Source organism: Gracilinanus agilis, chromosome 1, assembly GCF_016433145.1.
Source record: "Gracilinanus agilis isolate LMUSP501 chromosome 1, AgileGrace, whole genome shotgun sequence".
NCBI classification, from domain to species: Eukaryota; Metazoa; Chordata; class Mammalia; order Didelphimorphia; family Didelphidae; genus Gracilinanus; species Gracilinanus agilis.
The window spans coordinates 666386223-666413101 of NC_058130.1; the positions used below are offsets into that span (position 1 = coordinate 666386223).

The window sequence follows — 26879 nt, forward strand, 5'->3', positions numbered from 1 at the left end:
CAAAATAAAAAGTATTCTACATAGTAGAGAGACCACTGAAATAGAATTAAGAATCCTATTCTGAAACTAACAAGTTTTATGACCTTAGTAAAAAGTCATTTTAGTCTCAGGATTCCTTATCTAAAATGAGATTATCCTTAGTTCCTTCTAGCTTTAAATGCTGTCATTCTAAACTAATTGAATTCCAACTCCTAAAGACTCATTAATTTTTCAATTCAGTTCAACTGAACAAACATTTACTAAGTACCTACAATGTCCAGGGCATAAGAATATGTACCATGTTGTTGTTGTTCATTCATTCAGTTGAATCTGACTCTTTGTGATCACATGGACCCATAGTACGCTTCCATCCTCCACTATCTCCTAAAGTCTGTCCAAGTTCATATTTATTGCTTCCATGATACTATCTATCCATTTTAGACTCTGCAGATCCCTTCTTTTGCCTTTAATCTTTCTTAACATCAGGCAGGATCCTTTCTAATCAGTCCTGTTTTCTCATTATGTGGTCAATGTATTTATACTTCAGCTTCAGAATTTGTCCTTCCAATGAGTGGTCTTAACTAATTTCTTTAAATATTGATTGGCTCTCCTGGCTCTCCAAGGGATTTGCAAAAGTCTTTTCCAGCATCAAAATTTGAAAGCATTGATTCTTCAGTGCTCAGCTTTCCTTTTGGATTGGAGTATATATATAAATAAACCACTAAAGATAATTTGAGGAAGAGAATACATAATGACTAGAGAGATAATGAAAGACTTCCTACAGGAAATAACAAAGTGATGGAAAAAAAGAAAGAATACATTTCTAGGCATGGCACATGTCATCTGATTTTTTTCTGAGAGGGTAATGACAGTGGGAATAGAAAGAAAAGTAGAAGCTGTGAGTAAAATTAACAAGCTTCATAACTGATTAACTCCCAAGGAAAGGGAAGAACTAAGGTTGATTCTAAGGATAGTAATACCCCCATCATTCATCAAATGACCTCCATGTCCGGAATGTCCTCTCTCTTCATCCCTACTTCATTATAAATCCTTAATTTTCCTTAAAAGCACCATCTCCTTCACAAGGCCATTACCAAACCCCTTGTTATTAGCATCCTCCCTCTCAAAATTACTTTGTATTACATTCGATGCACTTTGTGTTTACTAGAATAATATTGTTTTGCCCCCAAAAAATTTAAGTTCCTTGAGGATAGGAACTATTTCTTTCCTCTTTGTAATCTTCCCATTCATCACAATCTCTTTCACTTAGGAAGTATTTAATAAATGTGTTGAATTGAAATGCTGAATTGGATAAGGTCTGGGAGAGTAGAGAAATAATCAGTTCTCTTTGGCATAGATAAAACTGGAAATACTGAAAGGGCATAGGTAGAATTGCTTTGCAAGTAATTGGTAAGGGTGAATTAAAAATCCTAGTTAGAAATAATACTTCTAGATATATAGATGTAGAAGTTTAGAAATGATCACTGAACCTATGAAAGGTCATGAGATAACCATGAGAAATAGTAAAGACAGGGAATATAAAAAAGCCAAAAACAAACAGCTCAGGAGGCAGAAGGATGATGATCTCCCAAAAAGTGAAAAAGTAGTTATACTAGAAAGAGAACCAGAAAAAAAAGTAGTATCTCCAAAGAAAAGGAAAAAAAATCCCCGTAATTTTCTAATTAGGTTCATCAATTTATGGAAATGGCAAGGTACATTTTTACATAAATGAGACAAAAAGAAACATACCTATAAAATTTCTCTCACTATTTTTTTTCAGCAAGAATATTATACAATGCAAACCAATTAACATCTAATCAGTATTGCTTTGCTGATCCAAAACAATAATTATTTTTAAAAGTTTATATTTATCAACTTTTCTCTACTGAGACAATGCCTAAAGAGAAGCCTGTATGGTTAACAGACTAATTTTCTACAAATATACTCCTTTCTCTTTCCTTGAGTAATAACTACTGAGAAAGTAAGATCAACAGCTACCAAGAAGAGAACTTGATCTATTTTTAGGATGTAGTTGTGGAAAGCCAATACTCTCATGATGACCAATGGAATCTAAAATTTTTAGGGAGATGTCAGACAAATATCACAAACTGGGTTTCAGTAGTAACCTTGTTATTTCTTTAAGCTAAGTGCAAATCTGAAAATTTCTTTTTCTTTTTTTTTTTTGCAGTTGGCACCTATATTCATAGCTTTCCAAAGCATGAATTGGCATGATTTTATTATACTTTACAATCTCTATCACTAAAGGGTAAAAAAGAGCTCTGAAGCTTTTTAATGCTAACATTAAAGTTGTTTATTTCCCAATACAAACATCTGGCAAATCTGATTAAACTGAATCAAAAGTTGTTACTCATTCCAACCACTACCGTGTAATTAAAAACTTTAAAAAACAAATAATGATGTAAATAGAACAGTGAACCTTCAATGTCCTAAATAAGTGTTTATATGTCATCTTTTGTCATCTGCCAGAAGTTATTAAAATATGACTAGAGAGTAAAAGATAAAATTACCTAAATAATGAAAAACAAGTAAAGATACACAGACAGTCTACTCTATATAGAAAAGGGCTCAATAGGTAGCAATCAGAATGTGAACTCGGGTCCTATGACTCCAAGTTCAGTACCCTTTACATAGTACCACCCATGGTTTTTGCAGATATCAAAGTATATCTATATATATTATCTAAGTTTCAGTGACCTTCCCAAGATTTATCTAATAAATGAATGAGCTGCTCTCTTAATGTAGATCTTCTTCCCATTAATCACATATACCTAACAATCTAAATCTAATTTTTGTTAATCATTTGAATCAATATCTAATTCCAAATTCATAATACATAACTTTTAACAATTAGTAGTAAGCTGCATCTGAACAAAGCTCCCCCTTACCAACTCTTGCACATATATTATTTCTTTTTATTCTCAACTCTGTGAGAAGTACAGAGTAATATTAAACCCATTTTGCAGATGAGGAAACTAAAAAGGTTCATTGCCTTTTAAAAAGAACAGGCAGAAGAATTGAGACTTTTCTATTTCCAGTTTATATGATCTTTCCATTAACTGTACTGACCAAAGTTGGCAACAATATTTTGAAAAAAATAAAGAATCCCAAATTTCTTCAACTCTTAAAAAGTAATGGAAATTAGCTGTAAGTTCTAAACAGGTCAGAAGAGAAAAGGGTTAATAATACACATTAAATAGTAGTAGTAAGAAGAGCTATTTGCTCCCACCTGAATTCATAAGTTTCCAAAGTTGGTCAACCAGTGCTTCATTGCATAAGGGAGAATCCATGTTCTTGGTGAATGGTGGGTTCCTAGTCAACATATTTAAAATCTTGTGCCTGAGTTAAAATGAAATAAAAAGAAATTTTGAATAGAGCCAGGCCTTCACAGAAGTCTTACTTCAAACTATGGCATGTAAATGATTTAAAATTCCTAAAAGGTACAGTAGTGTAATTACAGAATCTAGCAGATTATATACACAATGTTGGAAATGTTTCTAGGATCAGTCTAGGTAAGTGTGGAGAGGCTCATCACCAAGGTATTGAATACTTGGTATTAAATTATGTGGTCACAGTAACCCATGAAACAAAGAAAAATATAAGATGGTCTCAGTACTATGCCCCTTTCTATTTCTGTAGTGATGGTTGTAGTCACAGAAAAAGAGGGTAGAGAGTACTAAGAATAACAGTTTTTAGATCATCCATGAAAATTAGCTTAACTATTTACATTCTAAATGTGAAATTCTTGCCTAATTACTAATAAATTAGCATGGAGTAAAAAAAAATCACATCTGGCATTTTAAAAATGAATGATCCTTAGAACCTTCCTTTGAAAGGATGGCTCAAAGGCTCTCCTTACAAAAGCAAATAAAGGAATTGGTTTTCCTGTGTGTGCAAAGGCAAAAAGAAGTATTATTTAAAAGGATCACTTGGTCAATTCATAGTGCAATGTCTATGACAGCTATTTAAAAAATTATCAGCATGATAATAATGACAACTTTTGTGCTATCTATGACAGAAAATGAAGAATCATAGAATCAGAAGTAAAAAAGCATTACAAAGAACATGGTAAGAATCTCCAAACTGATATAACATAAACTTTAATACCTGAAGACTATAGTGCAAAGATAAATATAAGGAGCCATGAAAAAAATATTTTAGAAAATGTGGCATAGGACTAAGAAACTAGAAAGTCGAAGGCTTACAATCAATGCAAAAGCTTCATATCTATATATCATGATTATTTTCTTCAAAAAGAAAATTAGGAGAAACTGGGCAAAACAATAACAAAATAACATTACAGAAAAACAAGACTGATTTTGATGTGACAATCAATTCTGATTCAGCTGTCTAGAGTACTGTCTGTACAATAATTGGGACAAAGATCAAAATCAATATTAAGTGAAATTAAAGAATAAAAATAAGTTAAAACATGCAATTAAACAGCTACAACTTAATCTAATTAAACAAAACTAATGCACAGACAAGAAGGAACTATGGAACCATGGAACCGTGAAAGAAGTGTAAGTCAAGATCATGGACTCAGACATGAGAATAAGAACAGAGCCACAGGGCTATCTCTAATCCCAGACAGGGGAATGGGAACTCAAACTCAGCCCCCTGGGCATAAGAGCTAAATCACTATTACTCTAATTCCAAAGAGGAAGATCTTAGATTCAGTGTAAAACAGAACCTTAGCACTGTCTATTCCAAAGAAGGCATATCAGATTCAGCCTATGAGCATAGAGTTCTCTTTACTGCCTCTCTCACTCAGAAAGAATGAAGACTGGATGTGCTATTAGCCCACCCTGAATCTATAAAGTCTTCCACCTAACTGACATGCTGATGCATGAGACTTCACCCAGGAGCAAGTCTACAGTACTGTTGTCTAGAGCCTAATCCAAGTCTGGAGACTGGAAAGTTCAGGAGGGCAGCAGTCAGATCAAGTCCTTTTATCAGAATCCATGGGAAGCCCTAAAGTATACCAACTTTTTGGCCTGAATGACCTTGTTCTTGAAGAATACAAAATGCACCTCTGACAACAGTCTAATTTCTCAAATATATAAGGAACTAAATCAATTGTATAAAAAAAAATTAAGCCCAAATATATGATATATATATAGCCCAAATATAAAAAAATTTCCCAAATCATAAATGGGTAAGGGACATGAATAGGCAGTTTTCAGATAAAGAAATCAAAACTATCAATAAGCACATGCAAAGGTATTCTAAATCTCTTATAATCAGAGAAAAGGCAAATCAAAACAACGCTGAGGTACCACTTCACACCTTGCAGGTTGGCTAACATGACAGCAAAGGAAAGTAATAAATGTTGGAGGGGATGTGGCAAAATTAGGACATTAATACACTGCTGGTGAAGTTGTGAATTGATCCAACCATTCTGGAAGGCAATTTGGAACTATGCCCAAAGGGCTTTAAAAGACAATCTGCCCTTTGATCCAGCCATACCACTGCTGGGCCTATACCCCAAAGAGATAATAAAGAAAAAGAATTGTACAAAAATATCTATAGCCGTGCTCTTTGTGGTGGCAAAAAATTGGAAAATGAAGGGATGCCCTTCGTTTGGGGAATGGCTAACCAAATTGAGGAATCTGTTGGTGATGGAATACTATTTGCTAAAAGGAATAATGAACTGAAAGAATTCCATGTGTCCTTAAGGGTTAAAGGTAGGAGTTCGACAAAAGTGAGGAGAGCAGTTTGAATGAAAACACTTAGTTTAATTTGAGAAAGAAGTACAGATAGAAAAGAGAAAAGAGAGAAGAGAGATTATTATCCTTATACCCTGTAACTATATCTAAAATTCCTAATACTATCTAAAATTTCTAATAACCTACCTCTATCTTCTGAGAACAGTTTCTTCTTGCCTGGCAAACACCAGGCCTACTCTAACATGCTCTATCTATAAATGATTCACTAACTACCTAACTTCCAAAATAATTAGATAACAGTTTTCTACAACTCAACTGTCAGTAGACAACTGCCAGGAGTCCTTGCCTCAGAGACAGACATCCTGCTTTCTCAAGATCCAGAGGCAAAAGCCCCTGTCAGTGCTCCTTCCTTTTCTCTGTCCTGGTCTCCCTGGTAATGAAATGTTCAGTTCTGGCTCACAGAGGACTGTCAGTTCTGATCTACTTAGAAACCTTGCTCTCTTGCCTTTAACACATGTGAACTGGAACGACCTCCAGGAATTGATGCAGAGCAAAAGGAGCAGAACCAGGAGAACATTGTACACAGAGACTGATATAACGTGGCACAATCAAATGTAATAGACTTCTCTACTAGCAGCAATACAATGATCTAGGACAATTCTGAGGGACTTAGGAGAAAGAAACTACCCACATCCAGAAGAAGAACTGTGGGAGCAGAAACCCAGAAGAAAAAACATTTGCTTGATCACATGGTTTGATGGGGATATGATTGGGGATGTAGATTTTAAATGATCACTCTAATGCATATATTAATAATATGGAAATAGGTCTTGATCAATGATACATGTAAAACCCAGGTAAATTGTTCATTGGCTAAGGGAGGGGGAAAGGATGGAAAGAGTACAAATCATGTAACCATGGAAAAATAGTCTAACTTTATTAGTTATTTAATTGATTAGATTTTTTAAAAAAAAAATACAAAATGCAATGCTAAAAGAAGGTAGCGGAAATAGATAGGACTGGCCAAGATCATACAAGGTCACGCATGACAGGTTCTTCAGAAGTGTTCAGAGCCTGGCTCGAACACAAAGTCCTCATCTAGGAAACAACACTTGAAAAAAAAGTAAACAAAATAAGGTAAGGGGCTATTATTAAGCCACAGAAATCTAAGAAAAAAATTCATTAGAGAAAAATAATTCCAAAACACCTGCAAGCAAAACTTCAAAGAAAAAGAGTATAGGCACAAGATCAATTGGTTTCTAGAAGAAATTAACCAAGAGATTACAAGTTGTTTTTTTATATGTAATAAATTAAATGAGAATGATAGAAGAATTGGAAAAGAAAATTAAAGTTGTGGAGGAAAAATTGGAAAGAGAATTAATAGTTTAAAACAAATACAAAACCTTACCCAAGTAACAAGAATCCTTGAAAACAGAATGGAACAGATAAAGGAGATGATTTAAAAGTCATGAATGATTAACCCCACCTCTAGTCAAAAAATCATAAGGGGACAGTGGGTAGCTCAGTGGATTGAGAGCCAGGTCTAGAAACAGGAGGTCCTAGGTTCAAATCTGGGCTCAGACACTTCTCAGCGGTGTGACCCTGGGCAAGTCACTTGACCCCCATTGCCTACCCTTACCACTCTTCCACTTATAAGTCAGTACACAGAAGTTAAGGGTTTAAAATAAAAAAAAATTTAAAAAAAAAAGATCATATACATATATCAAGAAATCACAAAACTGTCAAGATCTTTAGGAACCAGACCCCCCCCCCAAAAAATCCATAAGTCACTTCCTGAAAGAAATCTTTAAAAGAAAACTCCTAGAAACATGATAGCCAAATCCGGAGTTTCCAGGTCAAAGGAAAAAATACTGCAAGCAGCCTAAAATATAAATTCAAGTACTGAAATACCACAGCAAGATTTAGCAGGCACCACTATAAAGAAAGAGAGAATATGAGATGTAATATTCCAAAAACCAAATGATAAAGGTTTACCACAAAAAAAAAATTTTTCCCGGAAAAAATGCATATTATATGAGAGGGGAAAAAATTGATTTTTAATGAGATAGAGAACTTTCAAGACTTATTCATGAAAAGAGAAGAGCTGAATAAATCTTTGAAATACAAGCATAGGAATCAAGAGAAACATTAAAAGGTAAATATGAGTGTGAAATCATAAGACTAAATAAAGATGAAGTATTTACATTCTAATGCAAGACATAATACAAGTATCCTCTCGGAACTATATCATCATAAGGCAAAGAGGGAGCTAAATTAAAATAGATGGACTAAGAGAAGTTTTGCTAGATTTTGATGATCTCAAAATAATATAGCAGAAGAGGAAGGGAAAGGCATACACATGGAGATAGGGGAAAAAAGAATAGGGGAAAGAGTAAAATTGGGATGTACAAGTAAAAGACAAAAATAAAAGTAGTTATGGGAAGGGGCAGAGGGGAGAGAAAGAACATGAATCATGTAACCATGGGAAAATATTCTAAATTAATTAATTAAATTTGAAAATTAAAAAATAATAATAGCTAGCATTTGTATGGTTTTAAGGTTTGCAAAGTATTTTATATATTTTAACTCATTTGATCCTTGCAACCAACCCATAAGATAGATGCTATTGTACCTCTAGACAAACAAGGAGAAAGGGATAGGTAGAGTGGGTAACATCTAAACCTTATTTTTATTTGAATAGCTCCAAGGAAGGGAGGTAGTTGTGCGGCACAGTGGATAGAGCTAGACCCAGAATTAGGAAATCCTTGATTCAAATCTTGCCTTAGATACTTACTAGGTACCATAGACTAGTTTCCTCCTTGTGCTTCAGTTTTGTAAAAATATGAATAATTAAAACACCTACCCCACCCAGAGTTGTTGTGAGGATAAAATAAATATTATTAGTAAAGTGCTTTGCAAACCTTAAAGCACTATGTATATTACCAACAGTTGCTGAGCAACTAGGTGGTACAGTGGATAGAGTGCTGAACCTGGTGTGAGCAAAACCTAGAGTTCAAATCTAGACTCATAAACTAGACAGAGATATAGTTACTAGCTATTTGTAAGTGCTAAAATAGGAAAACAGAAGGGAAAAGAGAAGGAGATAGTGAAGATAAGAAGGAAAGAAAATTTCATAAAACCTAGAGCACTTGTGCTGAGCACAGCTCTCATCATCCTACCCTAAAAAAAGGGCAGGGAATCAAAAAGAAGGAAAATATGAAATATAAATGCCCACTCAAAAGCTACCCACCCCTTCCCTTACACTGTGGTCTCTCAAATCACCATCCATAGATAACAAACTTACTTTCATTTAAAAATTGTTAATTTATACTCCCTGAGCCTTATTTCCCTCCTGATGACATGGACTCTCTTTCAAGCACAAATTATACTTTCATTTATATCCCACAATTTGTTCTAGTAAAGGTAGAGAAACTGGAATATTCCTTATTCTCCTGCCACTCCCAGTCTCTCTATTATTACTCAGGAAACTCATCTCCTTTGAGGTTCAATCAATATCAATCACCCAATCAAAATGATGGTAGTTGTATCCTACCAAACTCCAGAATTCTCTTCTTCCTTTGTCAATGAGTTCAGTGTCTGATTCAGTCTTTCTCTTGTCCTCAACTTTTGCCCTCAAACCAGGGAACTTTCAACATACCTAATAATGATAGTCTTTTAAACACACTAACTTCCCAGTTCCTCAATTTACTCATTTCCTATGATTGTGCCTCCACCTCAGCTACATACAGAGATGGTCATACCCTTGAACTTGCCATCACCCACAATGCAATATTTTCAGGTTCATGAATTCTGAAGTTCTCTTTTATGATACAATCTTGTCACTGGACCACTCCTACTGCCTTGCAATTCTAATCTTTGTCCTTATCATAATACCCAATTACTCAACACCTCAATTCTTCCCCTCTATTGGCTATCTTCTACTTTTCTTCCTCTATAGCCCTTGGTGAACCTTTTCAACAATGTACTATTCATTTATTGTATTTCTGCTCTTGTCCTGCCCCACCTCAGCCTTGGATTACTCCTATTGTCTTTGCTCCCAATAATGTGCAACCAACCATGAAGCCATGCTGAGGACAGATTTATGTTAGGTAATCTTGACTGAGCCCTCACTGGGGCAAGGTAATCCTTTTACAACCTCCCTAAATTACCATCCTATTTGCCACAAACCTTCATCTCTACTCATATCGCCTATGTTTTCCCTTCCCCAGCTCTCTCAGCTGAGAACACTGCCTTGTTTCACTGAAAAAGTTGAGGTCTTTTTAGAATAGATAACTCAGTTATTTATTTTACTTTTCTCCTATCTTCCTTTAAGCCTGTTTGACATAAAGAGGCAGTCCTTATTCTAGCCAAGGCAAATCCCTCTACAAACAAAAGTGATCCCATTCATCCCACCTTTTTATGCAAAAAGTCCCTTCTATCAGCTCCATTGTCTTACTAATCTTCAATCTCTCACAGTCTACTGGCTGTTTCCTTCCTGACTATAAAAAAAGACAGTCTCTTCCATCCTCAAAAAATCATTTCTTGATTTATCCATCTCCACTAGTTAACGTCCTATATCTCTACTCTTTCATGGCTAACGTCTTTGCAAAAATCTATATATACCTCCACTTTCTTTCCTTTTAACTCTGCAGTCTAAATATCAACATGATCATCCAAATGAAACTAATCTCTCCAACGTTAGTAATGGTTGCTAAGCAGCTACTCCTCATTGTAATACCCAATTACTCAACACTATTGAGTTGAAAAGAGTTCAATACAGCTTCAAATATAGCTATGTGACCCTCAACAAGACCCTTTACCTCAGTTCTCTCAACTGCAAAATGAACAGGAATAGGTAAGAAGGCTGCTAGATACAGAGGAACTTCCACATGAAACAAACAATTAAGAAAGGGTGGTGAAATCCCAGAGAATTGGATGTAAAGCCACACAAAGAATGAAAGATGACTAGCCTGGACACCATTCCCCTAAAACTGTTCTCTTCAAGAGTACCAAATAACTCTTAACTTCTGCATTCAATGGCTTTTTCTCAGTCCTTATCTGCCTTATTCCCACTCCCCTACCCCTACCTATCTGACCTTACTGTCCACTCCTTCCTTCCTAGAAACTATTTTCTAGGGTTTTTATGACACAATTCTCTCTTGGATCTCCTTTACCCTACGTGACCCACTTCTTTTCAATCTCTGGTGATGGACCATAATGCACATCTGGCACCCTTCACTGTAGGAACTCCCAAGGGTCTATCCAGAGTGCTCTTTTCTTTCTCTGTACCCTCTGGGATAAGAGGGAGAGAAAAGAAGAAAACGATAGGATGAAAGGAGAAAAGTAAAACTGTGGCACATGATAAGCTAAACATGATGAAATTGTATATAACAAAACACAACTCTTAGTAATTACCTTAAAAAAAATTTTTTTTTGGTCTAGACCTGTGCTTCTATCAGTGTAGGGAAGTCCTGGTATAGAAACATACACAAATGCAGGTCTATAATTTATATAGTCTTTCAGAATTATAAGGGCACTGATGGGTTAAGTGACTTGCCCTGATTAAACAGCCAGTAAGTACTAGAGGTAAAACTTCCTGACTCAAAAGCTGGTACTCCTATGCAGCACTGCCTCTCACTTTAAACAAAATTTAAACAAAAGGACATTATAGTCCAGTGATGGCAAACCTTTTTGAGATGGAGTGTCAGGCCCCACCTGCACACTGAGTGCAAGGATGGGGTACCCTACCCCACCCATTTATCCCACACAGGGGAAGGAGAAAGAGCTCCCATTGCATATTAATTAGCAAATGAATTTTTAGGATTTGCTCAAATACAAATCATTAAAAAAAGACAAGTACAGAATTCATATAATTCATAATTTTCCAAAATCATAAAATGGCTTCTTTTTAAGTTGTCTAAAATTTTTCTGATCCACTTAAGATTTATTTATAAATTCAAAGTGTCACATGTAACAAATATAAACTAACCTTACATAAGGTACAGGATCATTCTGAATCATGGTAAGCAACCACTGTAATTCTTCATAACTTCTATCCACTGTGAACAAAAAAATTACAATAATTAACAGCAAGTTATAATTTAATGAATAAATTCCTTCCAAGACTTATCTTAAAATTATCTCCTTCCCTGGAGAAATAAATTTTCCTTCTTCTGAATTACCTTAACATTTTGTACATTTCTTTTCACACTTTTCAAGTCTAGTCTGAATTATATTTATACATTTGTACTTGCTATTTCCCACTAATGAACTTTTTTGTTGGAGGGTTTAGTAGAGGATTAAGTAAGCTTGCACATGAATAACTGTTATAGAAACTTGACTAGCAAAGTGAAAGTTGCTCTTTTTGACATCTTTGCCCTCATCCTTGCATAACATTTAGGAAAAAGGCACTTGATAAATGTTTGTTAAATGAATAAGAAAATGTAAATCAAGAAAATGACTAGAATTTTGTACTAATCACTCACAGTGATAAATGAGAATAGTGATAATAAGAGTAGTGACAAATCTTTTGTACTTCATACTGCTTTCAACAAGTCTTTCAGATTTTGTAGGTTGCATTTCATAGAACCACAGAATCCACCAATTGGAAGCAACTTCCAATGGCTGCCTCCTCCAAAACTGAAAAAGAATCCCCATAACCACATCTATGATGAGTGGCTGTCCCACCTCTGCTTAAGACCCTCCAATGGCATAAAAAATAATTACCAATTGCTGATTCCAATTCTGGACAGTTTTTAGCATAAAAACAAATTTTTTCAGGAAATTTGGCTTAAATCATGATTCTGGTCATTGTTCCTACTTCTGTACTCTGGGACCAAAAAAGAAATAGATCTTTTCTGGTGTCTTCTGTGTCTTAAATCCCCTTTCCCCTAGATTAAATCTCATCAAAGACTTCAGTCATTCAGGAGAATGTTTAATTGAATATGCCATGAATTTGAGGCACTTTACCATACAAAATGCCCACTTCTAGCCAATCTCCAATTTATTCATGTATTTTCTAAAGTGAGATATTAAACTAAACAATTAACTTCTAATTTCATCAAATAAGGAAAGAATACAATGGGGCTGCAGTTGCTTTTACCGACTTCATATCACACTGCCAGTTTATGTTGAGGTTGTAGTTATTTTACTCAAGTCCTTTAAAAAAAAAACCCTCAGTCTTTTTCTGATAAACTGCTCTCCTATGATGCTTCTATCTTATCTTGTACTTGTGAAACTGATTTTCTGATTTAGGATCCTAACTCTGTCTTTCATTGTGCTAACAAGTCCCTTAAATTTAGACATCTGAAAATTTGATTAACTATTCCATCCACATCTTCATCCAAGTAATTGATAGAACATGTTACAGATTCCTGGGGCACTCTGTTGCCTCTATTTCTAGTTTTAGAGGAGAAATTTTTGTCTTACCTATACCACAAATATTCATTCTCAATTCCTTTCTCAAATCATCAGGGTTATGGTGGCCTTTATTTTTTCATTTGATTGGGCTTCTTCCTTTTCTAAACTTGAAAATTATTTTATATATCATCAAATAAGTGCAGTCATTAAATCACACCAATCATATGAGAACACCCTCATGTTTATATTAATGTAATTTTTCACTTACTATTTCTGTTTAGCTTTCCAGCAATACTGCTTCGCAACTCTGAAAATCTTTTTTTTCCTTTTTAGAATTGTATTTCCTCATTGGTGAGGCAGTATAATGGAATGGAAAAAACAATGGTTTTGGAGTAAGAAGGCTTGGGTTCAAAGCCTGGCTCTGCCTCAGACCACCTGTATGGCCTCAGGCATGTTACTTACCCAGCTCTGGCCTTTACTCCCTCATCTGTTAAAAGGGGTTGTAAATGCCATCTTTATTCCATTCTGCTTCTCAATTTATGATCCTATATTCTGAACCCTAGCATTTATTTCTCTCTCCTAATTTTGCTAATTTTAAATGCTGTTTAACAAATTAATCATTTTAATAAATCGTTAATCATATGCAGTTGGACAAATTACATGTCAATTTAATTTTAAGTTTTCAATTATTCTGCTCTCACTTAAAGAAAGTATTAACCATTTAAAAATTATCACATTTATCTTATTACTGTTCTTCTCTGGAAGCTGGAGGGTCTGAAGGAAAGAGAAATTGAAACATTGCTACAGGGTATTGCTTTCCTAAACAGGAACATTGGGTAAGAAGATTATGAAGGATGAAGTTGAACTACAAATATAAATATCTTTTTACTTCAAAACACTAATTGGTGGTTGTGTGAAGAGATATGTTCAGCTTTTTATTTCATGCTTATTCATCATAACCTTTTCAACCAACAGGTCAATGGGTTTTAGTTTCACCCAAGATACCTCATGAGATTGGTTTTTTCCCTTCTGCATGTCTCTCCCTAATTATCTTCTCTTAGTCCAGTATTACAGATTTAATTAATTCAAATAGCTCCATGTTAGAATGTCTGGCATATGAAATTTTTAGGAAACATAATTTTAAATAAATTCTACAATTAAATTAAAAATATATTGTTCTCATGGGTCAATTAGCTATAAATATTAACAATCTTCTATTGATAAGTATGTGCTTAATACACAGATTAATTAAAAAACCATCACTACCAGCATCATACCATATAATGTCCCTTTCTTTATACTTTAAACTAGTAGCAAAAGCAAGTGATTTATAGAGGACACACATTGAAATCATAATTCTACTTACTACCTGTATGGCATTAAGCAGGTTACTTAACCTCTCCTAGTCTAATCTTCTTAATTTATAAAACAAACAGATTGGAATGTTGTAGAACTAAGATCCCCTCTAGCTCTAAAATCTATAATCCTATCAATTAATAATTTCAAAAGCTTCGGAACTGACACTATCCTATTCTTTTCTTTGAAAACATTAGTTTTTATCCATAATGTACTAAATCAGCCAACAAGCTATCATATTCTTATCTTTATTACAAAAATAAATTTTTTTGAATAGTGGAAATTTTCACACTAACCCTTAAAAACAATTATATATATATATATGTTTTTTAAACAAGGCTATCATCAAGGGTAGTCTATATTAATCAAATAATAACCTATATGATATTAGTAGAATGTGTTAACATAAGTTGTCAGAAAAGGGTGACAGAATTTTGTGAATGGAATGTCTTATAAAGATATATCCCTTGGTGCAAGCTCCTATCATATTATATCAAACCATTAAATGTGGGTGATCCCCAAGTGTCTGTTAGAGGTCCCCTCTTTTCTTTATTCAATATACACTTTCTTTCCTGGCAATAAGAAACACTCACTTCTTAGTGAAGCAAGAATCAGGTAACTTGCTGTTATACATTTAATCATCTTTGACTCTTTCCCTTGCCCTTATTCTCTGTATCGGCTATCAAGTTATGTCACTTTTATTTCTACAATCTCTCATGTCTATCTTTTCTTTTACATTTATATTGCAACTACCCAGGTTTCAGGCCCTAATTACTCTTCATCTACAAAACTGCTGGAATCTAACAGCTCTTCATACCTCTAGTCTCATCGATCTATTCTTTTCACTACTGCTCAGATTAGCCTCCTAATAAACTCCTTTGATCAATCACTTCCATCAAAAACCTTCACCATCGGGGCAGCTGGGTAGCTCAGTGGATTGAGAGCCAGGCCTAGAGACGGGAGGTCCTAGGTTCAAATCCGGCCTCAGACACTTCCCAGCTGTGTGACCCTGGGCAAGTCACTTGACCCCCATGGCCCACCCTTACCACTCTTCCACCTAGGAGCCAATACACAGAAGTTAAGGGTTTAAAAAAAAAAAAAGAAAAAAAAAAACAACCCTTCACCATCTACAAAGTATAAAATGAACTCCTTATTCTGACCCTCAAGACCTCTATAATCTATCTCCAATTTAGCTTTCCAGCTAATTATAAATGATTCTCCTATTTTAAATGGATCACAAATGTTATTAGTTACTATCCTATTTCCTCTCATATTTTTATTCACATTGTCCCCCAAAAATGGAAAGGATCTCATCTAACCCTGGTTTGGTGGAAATCCTTCCTTCTTTTATAGCTCAATTCAGGGTCTCCCCATGAAACCTTACCAAACTTTCAGAGCTGGAATTTTCCTTTTCAAACTGCTACATAAGCCCTTTGCTTTGTACTTATAACATTCAGCTTTCAATGAGGCAGCTAGATAGAACAGTAGGTAGAGCACTGGGGTCTAGAGTTAGAAAGACCTAAGTTCAAATCTGATCTCACCTCCTTGGGCAAATCACTTAGCTTCTTTTTGTCTCAGTTTCTTCAACTGTAAAATGGGAATAATAAAAGTATCTACCTCCCAGGGTTGTGAAAATCTAATGATAATAACTTAAAGCACTTAGCATTGACACATAGTTAAGTGCTATATAATTGCTATCCTTCATTATCATCATGTCTTATCTCCATGGAATTAAATAGGAAGTCAAGATGACAATGACTTGATATTTTCCTTTTAGGGGTTTACAAACACATTTTTTGCTCTTAAAGGATGTTATCAAGGATAAAATGCATTTGTAACATCATATCTGGATATAAGGTAGCATTAGAGAAACAAAAATTTAGAAGTTATTTTGAAAGCATCTTTTAGCTTAGATTATGAAACATCTAGGTTATAATATATGGGGCAGATGATATGTGGATGGCAGTACTGTCTAGGAATTTTGCCTTATTTGATTGATTTTTAATCTGGTCACTTAAAGGATAAAACATATTTTGAATTATTTCTTGAACTCTAAGTATCTATAAATTAAATGAAAGATAGTTTGTTTAAACTAATGAGTTTATAGCCATGCTTTAAAGGAAACCATTCTTTTGACATTATTGTTCTTTTAAAAATTGCAATACACTTCCAATTTTTTTCAAACGGAGAGCAGGATAGAACAGGATATGTGGACAAGAATGTCACAAGTAAGGGAGGTTAGTGTATGGGTAGCAAAAAGATTTATTTTAAAAACTATCAAGCAAACAAATCTTAATTCTCAATTGCAAGCTACCAAATGAAAATTACCTTGACAACCTGTTATAGGCAACTAAGAAGTTAAACAATTATCTATTATTTTATGGAAAAAAAACTTTTTAAATGAGTCCTTTACCATATTTTGAAATGTCTTTTCTCTCCCAATTTTCTTGATATTACTATTAAAATAGATTTTAACAATATGACAACTTGCTTGTGAGATAGACCTTTTAGTTAATGAGCTATCTATATAAACAGTGTCAGGTAACTAACAAGGAAACACTGTTGTTTCATAAAAACAAAAGTCTGTTTCATTTCCTAAAGCTGTCTTGTTTGAAATATAATATTTTAGGGTTCTTTTGACATCTGCCCTGTAATGTCATCTGTTCCAGCTGAAACTTAAATGTCTTTGATATTAATGCATTTAACTTATTCTTAAAGTTTTATGTGGTAACTAGATACCACTTTAAGGGCCAAAGACAAGTCTGGCCTTTGATACACTGCATCTTTTATGAGTTTGGACAAGTGCTTCCAGTTGCCCAGACTTCTGGCAAATGTAATAGCCAACAGGAAGGTTTGTTTGGCAAAATAGGTATCTCAAATTACAAGAGTTCAATGTCTCAAATTTTAAACTTTCAGAATTTCTTAGGTCATTTTTGTCTCCCAAGATATCAGAATCTAAGAACAATATTACATAGACTTTAATGATTCCTGGTAAAAGTTAATAAGCTACAAAGATGTGCCCCACCCTCTACCCTAAGCTTACTTTTTATTTTCCAAATAATAATGAAAATAATGCACTTAGCAATGTTATCCTTTTAAAAGCTATCAACAATCTAAGTGTTTCATGGCTTCCAGTTTGGACTTCCTTTAGATGGAAGTAAAACCTTCCCATAATGAATGAGATTTATTTTATTACTCACACCTATGAAAAAAGCTTAAGACAGAGTTTGATAACTGATAAAAAGAAATAAACCAGTCCCCTTTTTTTAATAAATTTTTCCCCTGGGAAAAAAGATTAATATCCCATATGTACAATGAAGAAGTTGGGTAATAAATATTCTTTCACACACTATGGAACTTGAAAGAACATAATTAAGAGTTAGACCAATGGGATCACATTAATCTCTTGAAAAAGACAAAGCTATCTATAATCTTAATTCTTTCCTTTTTGGTAATGCTTATAAAGATTCAAGATCTGAATGAAATTTTATTTTGGGAAAAAATATTACTATAAACAAAAGAACTGAGTCAGTTTTCTGAAATTGCACTTTAATATAAAAAGAATTATTAAATAACTATCTTGTAGCCAATGAAAAAAGACTGATAGCATTATCTATTTATGTTTGTTCTTGAATGTAATAAACATAAAGTTTATAAACATTACCTTTGGTGTAATCAACAACTGCTTCCAAAGCCGCTATCCGAATGTCTACAAAGTGACCATATTCAGCATAAGACTTAAAGAGAGCAGGATCACTTGGCACATGTCCATTCTTCTGGAGTACCCGGATGGCTCTCAGACAGCTAGGAGGAAAAACCATCAGTAATCTTCAAGAAACTTTAGACAAAGTAAAAAATATTCCAAGTGAAATTATTCTTAATATTTTAACTTTACACTGTCATAAAATTTCATCAAAGCATGCTTTAATTATATTAATAATTGCAAAAGTTGTTTAGAAGTTAAGTTTTGTGAAGAGTGAATCAAATTTTGTCTATCAATTAGCAACTTTAAGTTAATCAATCAAAACTTAAGTACCCCTACTTAGTACCTTACCAGTCACTAGTATGAGAGTTCACAAGTCACTTGCTAGAGTGAGTGACAACTCCAGAAGCCAGTGCCCTGCCCCTGGGCAGTGCTAGGCAAACTGAAAGACTGCAATTGGTTCTTGTAAAGTGGAGAAGGGACAGGAAGTAACGTGGAAAAGGACTATAAAAAGTCCCGACTTTCCTGTCCAAGGGACTTCTCCTTTGAACTTCTTTTCCTTTGTAGTTCATCTTTTGGCTTTCTGCGTCAATGAGCGGGACTGAAGGAGGAGACTCTTTCCCTGGATCCTGTGTCGTCGGCTTGCTGGATGAGTAGCTGGCCTACCTTTCCTGGCTTCTGGAAAGATTGGTTCTGGAGATTCCTGCCTTGCCTTTAGAGGAGGCTGCATCGGTGGAACCCTGGCTAAAGACACAACTGGGACTTCTGGTTGAAGATTACCAGGAAAATCCTTGTGGAGACAGAGTCTTGGGGAAGCCCTGCTGGGGCTGAGTCTGGCTTCTCAGGAGAAGGGTTGGTAGGCTTATTAGAATCTGTCTCTTTATCTACATTTTTCCACTTTCACTCTTTCCACCTCTTTTTAAATAAAGCTGCCAAAAGTCATTTTGACTTAAGCTGTAATATTTTTTAATCAGCAACTACAATATTACTTTAGAAATCTCATATTTAGCATGAAACCTAAATTTAAATTCTTACAGTTTTAAAGCTAAGAAATTCTATATAAAGACTATAAAATGTTTCAAAATTCAAATATAGAGTTTAAACTTATATTTAAAGTAAAATATTCCAATTAGGTTAACAAGATAGAAAGTTTAAAAAATAAAATTTCTTCAGTATAAAATGTGATTTAACTAAATATTTGTCCAATATTATTTAGCTTAAAATCTTCTTTAGAATTAAAAACATATGCAAAATTGTAATTTTAGGTATAATAAAACAATGATATTTCTAAATATCTCAAATTATTAATTTGATAATACATTCATATGTATTATATACTATTTTATGACAAATGTTAAAACATTTGCTTTATCTTTGTTAAAATTTGTTCCTAATACATTTCCCAGTTGTCTTATGTAAAGCTTCAATTAAAATATTGTCTCTACATAATTTTTTAAAAAGCTTTCTTTTCCATGCTTCTTTGAATGTTTTTCTTGTGAAATAAAATACATTGAGAATAAAAAAAATGACATTTCCAATGGCATAAGGGAATCTGTAGCATAATGAGAATTTAATAGTACCTGACTGTTATGGTGTGTCTGTAACTGGGCAAAAGCTTTTCCATATTTAGGAACCTAGTGATTTCTTCAAGAATAAGTCGGACATCCGGATTTAAGTTATCTAATGTTCGAACTTCATTATTTACGCTGACTGCAGGTGTTACTGAGTTGGCAAGTGCATCAATCATTTCTGCACGATAATAATTATCTGAAAACTAAGCCAAAAAAAAATGAAAATGGGGGAGGAGGGGAAAAACAGGAAGGATAGGAATAGGCATTTAAATAACACTTACCAAATGTAGGTATTATACTACTCTCTTTATAAATATGATCTCATTTATTCTTCACAGTAACCCTGAGAGGTGAGTGCTGTTATTATTATCTCCATTTTATAAAGAAACTAAGATAAGAATGGTTAAGTGACTTGGCCAGAGTCAACTAAGTAGGTATCTATACTTGAACTCAGATCTTCCTAATCCCAAAACCAGCACTCTATTCACTATCTCACCAGTTTATCTAAACAAATAAATCAACCAAATCCTTTCTGGCCAAAAAAATTAAATGAAATACATGTAAGAATATTTGAAAAAATAAACCTCATAAAACTATTCCCTACAATTATATGTTTTGGAATTCTATTCCAGAGTGATCATCATCAAAAAACATTTCTTCAATCCATAGGCTTAAAACAATTAATCTTAAACTTATATATCTTTCTTTCACGTGAATAAGATAAAATTCAACAAAAACAAAATAAACTATTACATTCATTTATTATTTATCCACCTCAACGAATTCATTAACTCAATAAGATTCTTTTTCAGTCCTGTCCAACTCATTATGACATCATTTGGGGTTACACTGGCAAAGATACTGGAATTATTTGCCATTTTCTTCTCTGGCCCATTTTACAAATGAGGAAGCTGAATCAAAAAAAGTTAAGTGCCTTGTCTTGTAAATTCATGATATTTGTTTTTAAAAGAAAGCTGAGGTAAAATGTCAGAAAAGATACCTAAATTAACTTAAGTACAAGCAACTGTTACACCTACACACACACACACACACACACACACACACACTTTACAAAGAAAATTATTTGTTCCCTCAGGCAATCAAGATTTTGAAGCCAGTAAACCAAGCTTACCCACTAAGTCCCAACTAAGACACCCTAATATCTGGATTATATGAAATGAAAACATCAAGTCAGAGTAGCATGGGCGGTGTTACAAATTTCCAAAAGTTGGTCAAAAACACAAGAATGGTCAAATCTATTATTCTGTACAATTTGTGACTCAATGGCTATTTCCCTCAAGCCTTCAAATATCATCACATTTCCTCAAAGCTTAAAGCATAGCAACAAATACACACATACACAAATATACACATACCTATGCAATTCTCTCTTGGCCTCCAGTACCCAATCTTGCCATTTTCCTTTTTGTTCCCTCCTCCAGATAATATCTTTTTAAAAGATCAGTTTATTCTTGGTGCCTCCACTTCTTCACCACACTTTTCAATGTCTGATAATTTGACTTTCATACCCACCATTCCTCTCCAAAATCATTAAAAGACTTCCTAAATCATCATATCCAAAAGTCTTTTTCTTTTTGTATCTACACATCTTCTTTGATTTTCTGTAGCATTTGGCACTGCACTTTCTCCTTCTTTATACATCCTTGCCCCTAGCCTTCCATGACATTACATTATTATGGTTCTCCTACCTTTCTTTATCTTTTCTTTGCTCATTCCTCTTCCGTTTGTCAGTTAGGATCATATGATCACAAATTTAGAGCTAGAAGGGACCTTAGGAAAGTCCAACCTTTTAAATGAGCATATAAAGAAACTGAGGCCCAGTACAAGTAAATGGTTTTTCTAAGTCACTCAAGTAGTAAAGAAGTATAGCTGAAATTCTAACTCAAGTCTTTGGAATCCAAATCCAGCCTTTTTTTTTTTTCCACTTGTAAAGTCCTACATACAACATGTACTCAATAAAAATATTAAGATAACAATATACTACTAAAAGAGTTTTTTGAGTGCACCCTCACATTTAGAATTCTTTGAGAAAAATCACTAATGATATTTGTATCCTGACACAAAAGATTGATGGCTTAAATAATCTAGGTCAAGTCATTTGGCTTTGTAGCCACATGTTCCTATACTTGCACTTCTTCCTCAAAGGGTCAGTATGAAGTTGAAAAGTGATCAAGCTCTTTGTAAAATGTAAAATGCTACATAAATGTGAGCTTTTATTTAGGTTCTTTCCAAATGTGACATGACATATGCATTTCTCTACTTTAATTCACATGAGTGAATTAAAGAAAGTTTTGAATATTTTGAAAAGAATGTAGATAACTTTTCTTTTAACTTTTAGAAAGGTCTCACATATATTTTTATGAAAGACACATCATCCAAAGTCTAACAGAGAGGAGATTAAGTTAAGTTACATCCAACAAATACCGATTACTAAAGCAAAATTCTCAAATTTGTCGTTATGTGGAGTTTTAAAATATATATATATGTAGTATATACCTACAGGCACTGTTTTCTGAATATATTCAAGGGTTTCTCTTCAGTTCCTTAAAAATATCTTGATTTTTAGACTGACATTTCTTAAAAGAACTCAAACTTTAAAAGGTTCTGAAATTTAAGCATTTTCTGGGAAGAACAAGGAAAAATATATATAGTCTATAATATAGCTATTTAAACACAATTGCCTAATGAGTATCACTTAAAACAAAATATTATATGAAAAATCCAAATTTTTTTAAAAACCTAAAATTTTCTTCATAAAAAGCATCTGTTAAGATGAGCATGTTGTTTGCATATAAGATAGTTGGAAAAATAAAGAAGAACCAGGAAAATATGAGGAAAGAGAATCCAAAAGGTAGGAATAGCTATCATTGACAAATAGTCCAGAAATAAATGGCTTTATCTTTAAAGGACTAAAAAATGGCACCAGTTTTGGCTTCTTAGAAAATAGGTAGTATAGATACTGACTGTCTACAATTTTATTGACATATTTAGGCTATGAGTTTTAAGTTTCTTCAGGAGACAAAATCTGTCCTGTCTGATTAATCAAAAAGGGGAGTTCCTTTTTATTTTTGCCAAGAAATATCCTCTTTTTCTAATTTCAAGGTAAGGAAAAGGGTGATCTGGGTTGTGAAATAATATCTACATGGATCTCATTGCCACTCTGATGAGACATGTGGCATATGCTAAGAAAGAGGGAAAAAAAAAGAATTAAAGAAAAAGTTAAAGTTAAAGAAGGAACACAGATCAAAAAAAGCAGAAAGAAACTAGAGAGCTCTAATGGGGAAATGACTTCTAAAAAGAAAGGGAAGGAACGTGAAGGCATGGGGATTTCTAAGTGAGTACTAGAGATAAACAGACTGAAAGAAATCAGAGAAAAAAGGTCAAAGTAACCAACTTTCCTGAAATTAGAAAAGAGGGTCTGCTAGTCATAAGATCAAGTCACATGTTAAGGATGACTGCTGCTCTGAGCTAGAGACTGAAAATTATCATCTTTGAAATCTCCTTCCTTTTCAAGATAAAGAACAACAAAACAACTGATATTTATGTACCCCTTTTTACAGTTTACAAAACTGGAGTACTCTATTATCTCAGTTAATAGTAGAGTATATATAACTTGACTGACTAGTTAGTAAAGTAGGGTAGGAAGCAAGGTTTCCTCATCTTCTATTAGTCAATGAAATAGACTATTCTTAAAAGGAGAAAGAAACTGATAATATCCTAAACTAATATCCTTAAGAGTCTGGCTCCTAGTGTGTATATATCATATCTAGTATGACCTGAGATGTGGGAAAAGTATATGTATGTTTGGAGAACACAGGTGAAGTGAAGTCTTAAAAAGACTCAGAAAATGCTAAAATATGACTCCTAATATTGATGTACACAACCCTTCTATCTTCTCAGAAAAAAAAGATCTAGCAAGCACTCTAAAGTTACAAGATGGTGCAATATTTTTTCCCAAAACATAAGTGAAGGTATCTAGTGTTATCTATATAGGGCTAAAAAGTTCTGTGAACCTTAACTTCTTTAACAACTCAGTAGGAAGCAATATACAGATTAAAAGACAATATAAGAGCAAAAACTCGATGTTTTAAATGTTCTTTTAAAAATGAAGCAGATTGGGAATTATATATGCATATATAATTGTCTATATAATAGACATAATTATGTATATATAATATACATACATATGTATATATGAAACTTACATATGTTTTAAAGTTGTCAGTGACTCAGGACCATTTTTTCAGCATGGTATAAAAGACTCAGCTGGGAGTAATCTTGAGTACTTCTGAATTCCCTAATCTACAAGCAAATGACCTTTAACTGCCCAACTTCCACTAATCTAGGATACTTTATATTTTCAACCAAGTTCTTATGTTTCCTCTGTCTGATCTCTTACCCTCTCCCCACCACAAATTTCATTCTTTTATTAAAGCACATTTCTGAGAAATCTAAATGGGAACTCCTGGAAATTTTTTCTCACTGTATTTCCCCAAGGCCAATAGATTTTTCAATTCAGTAATCTGGTTATAAACCAAAGTGTCCAAAGAACTGCTGAACTTTATGGTTAATTTTTTTATTGAACTAATAAATTCAATATCAATAGCATCCTAGTTTTGTCAGCTTTGTCAAAAGAATAGCATAGCCTGGTTACTATCAGGAAACCCTTTTACTCTTTTTCAAAAACTTGTGAAATAATATTAATATTGTTATCTACTAAGTTTCCAAATATCAAAAACACAACACTAAGATTCTTAAAAACATAATATTTTTTTAAGGCAAGGAATCATGGCAACTTGCATTCAAAATATGGGTGAAAACCAGGAAAAAATAAATCAGCAGAAACATATGAATACAAAAAACTCTAAAATCCTCAGTCTTTATCAATTACTTAGGCTAATAAACTGTTCACATAAGGGTAGTTTATACCTACTTGTAGCAAATAAATACTGTATGCTTGGAAATTACTTTTTAAATAAAGAGTCAGTTAAAACTATTTAAAAAAACCAAAATATAACAGGGAAACTATGAGTAACCATCTTACCTTATTTTTCCTGTTATCATTATATTTGATTAGATCTAAGATAAATGTTAAAACTTCTTTAGGACAGAGATTATGAACATCTCTCAATAAAGCCATAGCAACTGGCATAGTCTATAAGAAAGAGAAAAAACAATATTCTCATTACTATAATTTATCACAGTTACACAAAAATGCTTTTTCTGTTCTAATGTTGACACAAAAATAAAGAACAAGAAATTCTGAGGTTCCTCAGAACTTATCTTGAGGTATCCTGTATGTGAGAAAAGGGAACTCTAGAAAGCTAAATGAACAGACCTCTGACTTGCTGGTTTCTGTTTCATTTTGCTACACTTGCTCCTAGCCCTCCTTTAACAGAAATGTCTTCCCCTTCCCCTCATAACTATGCAGTAACTGGGACTTGGGTTTTCATTTTCTATATTATACAACTACATAGAATAGAATATATTGTTTAAACAATGGCCTTCCTTGAAATGTTGGTTCTTAAACATTATTTTCAATTTTAATAAAATACATTATTTTCACAACTCTAAATATTAATTAAAAGAGACAAAAGACAAAGTTTTCACTAATTTTGTCAGGTATCATGTCACATATATCTGAACCTTCTACCAAATCTTTAAAATGGTACATACTCAAAAGAAATTTGTCAAATTAGAAAGCTTTGGTTTTCCAAGAAAAAGAAAGCTACTATTAATTAAAAGGAGAATCGAACTGCATTAGAAGCATTTAAAAAAAAGCCAGACAGAGCAGAGTATCAAAGTAAAGATTTAAAAAATTTATAGGCAAAATTCTAAAGCATTACTCCTTTCCTCCCACCCATGTTGGCTATGGTCATTAATGAAACAAAAATACAAAATGGCCTTTGGTCTTTAGTGTTCTCTTCAACTTTTATAGCAGTGGTGGCAGAGAAGAAGGCAAAAGAAAAAGAACCATAGTTTTTATGCCATCTATAAATATTAATTCGATTGTTGATATAGCAGTTCCTTCACAAAATGCTACATATCATGGCATTCAGATGAACTTGGGCTCTCATAGTCTATGTATTGACAAAGCATAAACCACAGAATAGTGGTATTCAAAGTAGAGATTGTGACTTCTAAGATAGCATTGTGTGTTAGGATCTAGAGCAGGGGTCGGCAACCTTTTTGGCCGTGAGAGGCATAAATGCCACATTTTTAAAAATGTAATTTCGTGAGAGGCGTACAGTGCTCACAGTGTGCGCTCCTGTAACAGCGCCTGAAAAAAAAAATTGACTTTATGGCTCCTGCAGAAAGAGCCATATCTGGCCCTCAAAAGAGCCAGATATGGCTCGAGAGCCAATTGTTGCCGACCCCTGATCTAGAGAAACCCAAATCCCCTACAAATACCCTAGAAAAACTTATAATTTCACCTGAAGGAATGTTGATAAAGAAAACCAAAGACCAAAAGTTACAAGCTACTCTATCATATCCTGGAGGGCACAACTATTTATGCAGACTCTATATGGTGACAAGTTTGAGAAAGCAGAAAGAAAAGAAGCAACCCAAATCCACAGCAGGACACAGGGCCAGACCAACTGAAGCATTGCCAGAAATAGGCTCAAACTAGCACTGAGATACACTAGAAGAGTCAGATTAATTTTTAGGCAATACGGACTCAGTCCCTCATCCAGACAACCATGTTCAACCCAAAACACAGATAGTCTGTACCCACCAAACCAACCCACCTCCGAGGCAGAGCAAAAGCAACAGTGGATGAAAGGGTTAGGGCAGCACCAAGGATGGAAAGTCACTGAGGTCTGGAAAAAGTATTGCTACCAGTATAATTGATAGCATCTTGGACAAAGTAAGGGGCATATACAAAATTCCAGGTTCCAAACAATCAAAGAAAGAGACAGGGAAGTAAGTGGCTGAAGATGAAATCAAGTTAAGCCACAAGGAAACTGAGCCCAAACTCTGTAATTACCACTCTAGGATTAAGTAAATTACCAGACTATCCTATCCAACAGAATAGTAGAGGGGAGAATCTGATCCAGCACAAAGCCAGACATCTAGCAGCTGTGGCAGGAGACATGAGTAAACAAAAGAAAATGACAAACAAAATGAAAAAAATACTAGGGAATGAGAGAAGCTCAAGTTAAGAAGAAACTCCACAAACCCAAGTAAAGTCTTAGAGAAAAG

General features: G+C 33.9%; 1 protein-coding gene across 1 annotated transcript in view; it reads right to left on the reverse strand.

The window, feature by feature from the left end:
- Positions 1 to 26879, reverse strand: part of TAF2 (TATA-box binding protein associated factor 2) — a 100218-nt gene that overhangs the window by 14045 nt on the left and 59294 nt on the right. Inside the window, exons 16-20 of the mRNA XM_044684195.1 lie at positions 24721 to 24831; positions 19665 to 19858; positions 18046 to 18185; positions 11656 to 11725; positions 3227 to 3336 (exon numbers count right to left, since the gene is read on the reverse strand). Coding sequence (XP_044540130.1) covers positions 3227 to 3336; positions 11656 to 11725; positions 18046 to 18185; positions 19665 to 19858; positions 24721 to 24831 — 625 coding nt within the window. The remainder of the gene's footprint in view (positions 1 to 3226; positions 3337 to 11655; positions 11726 to 18045; positions 18186 to 19664; positions 19859 to 24720; positions 24832 to 26879) is intronic.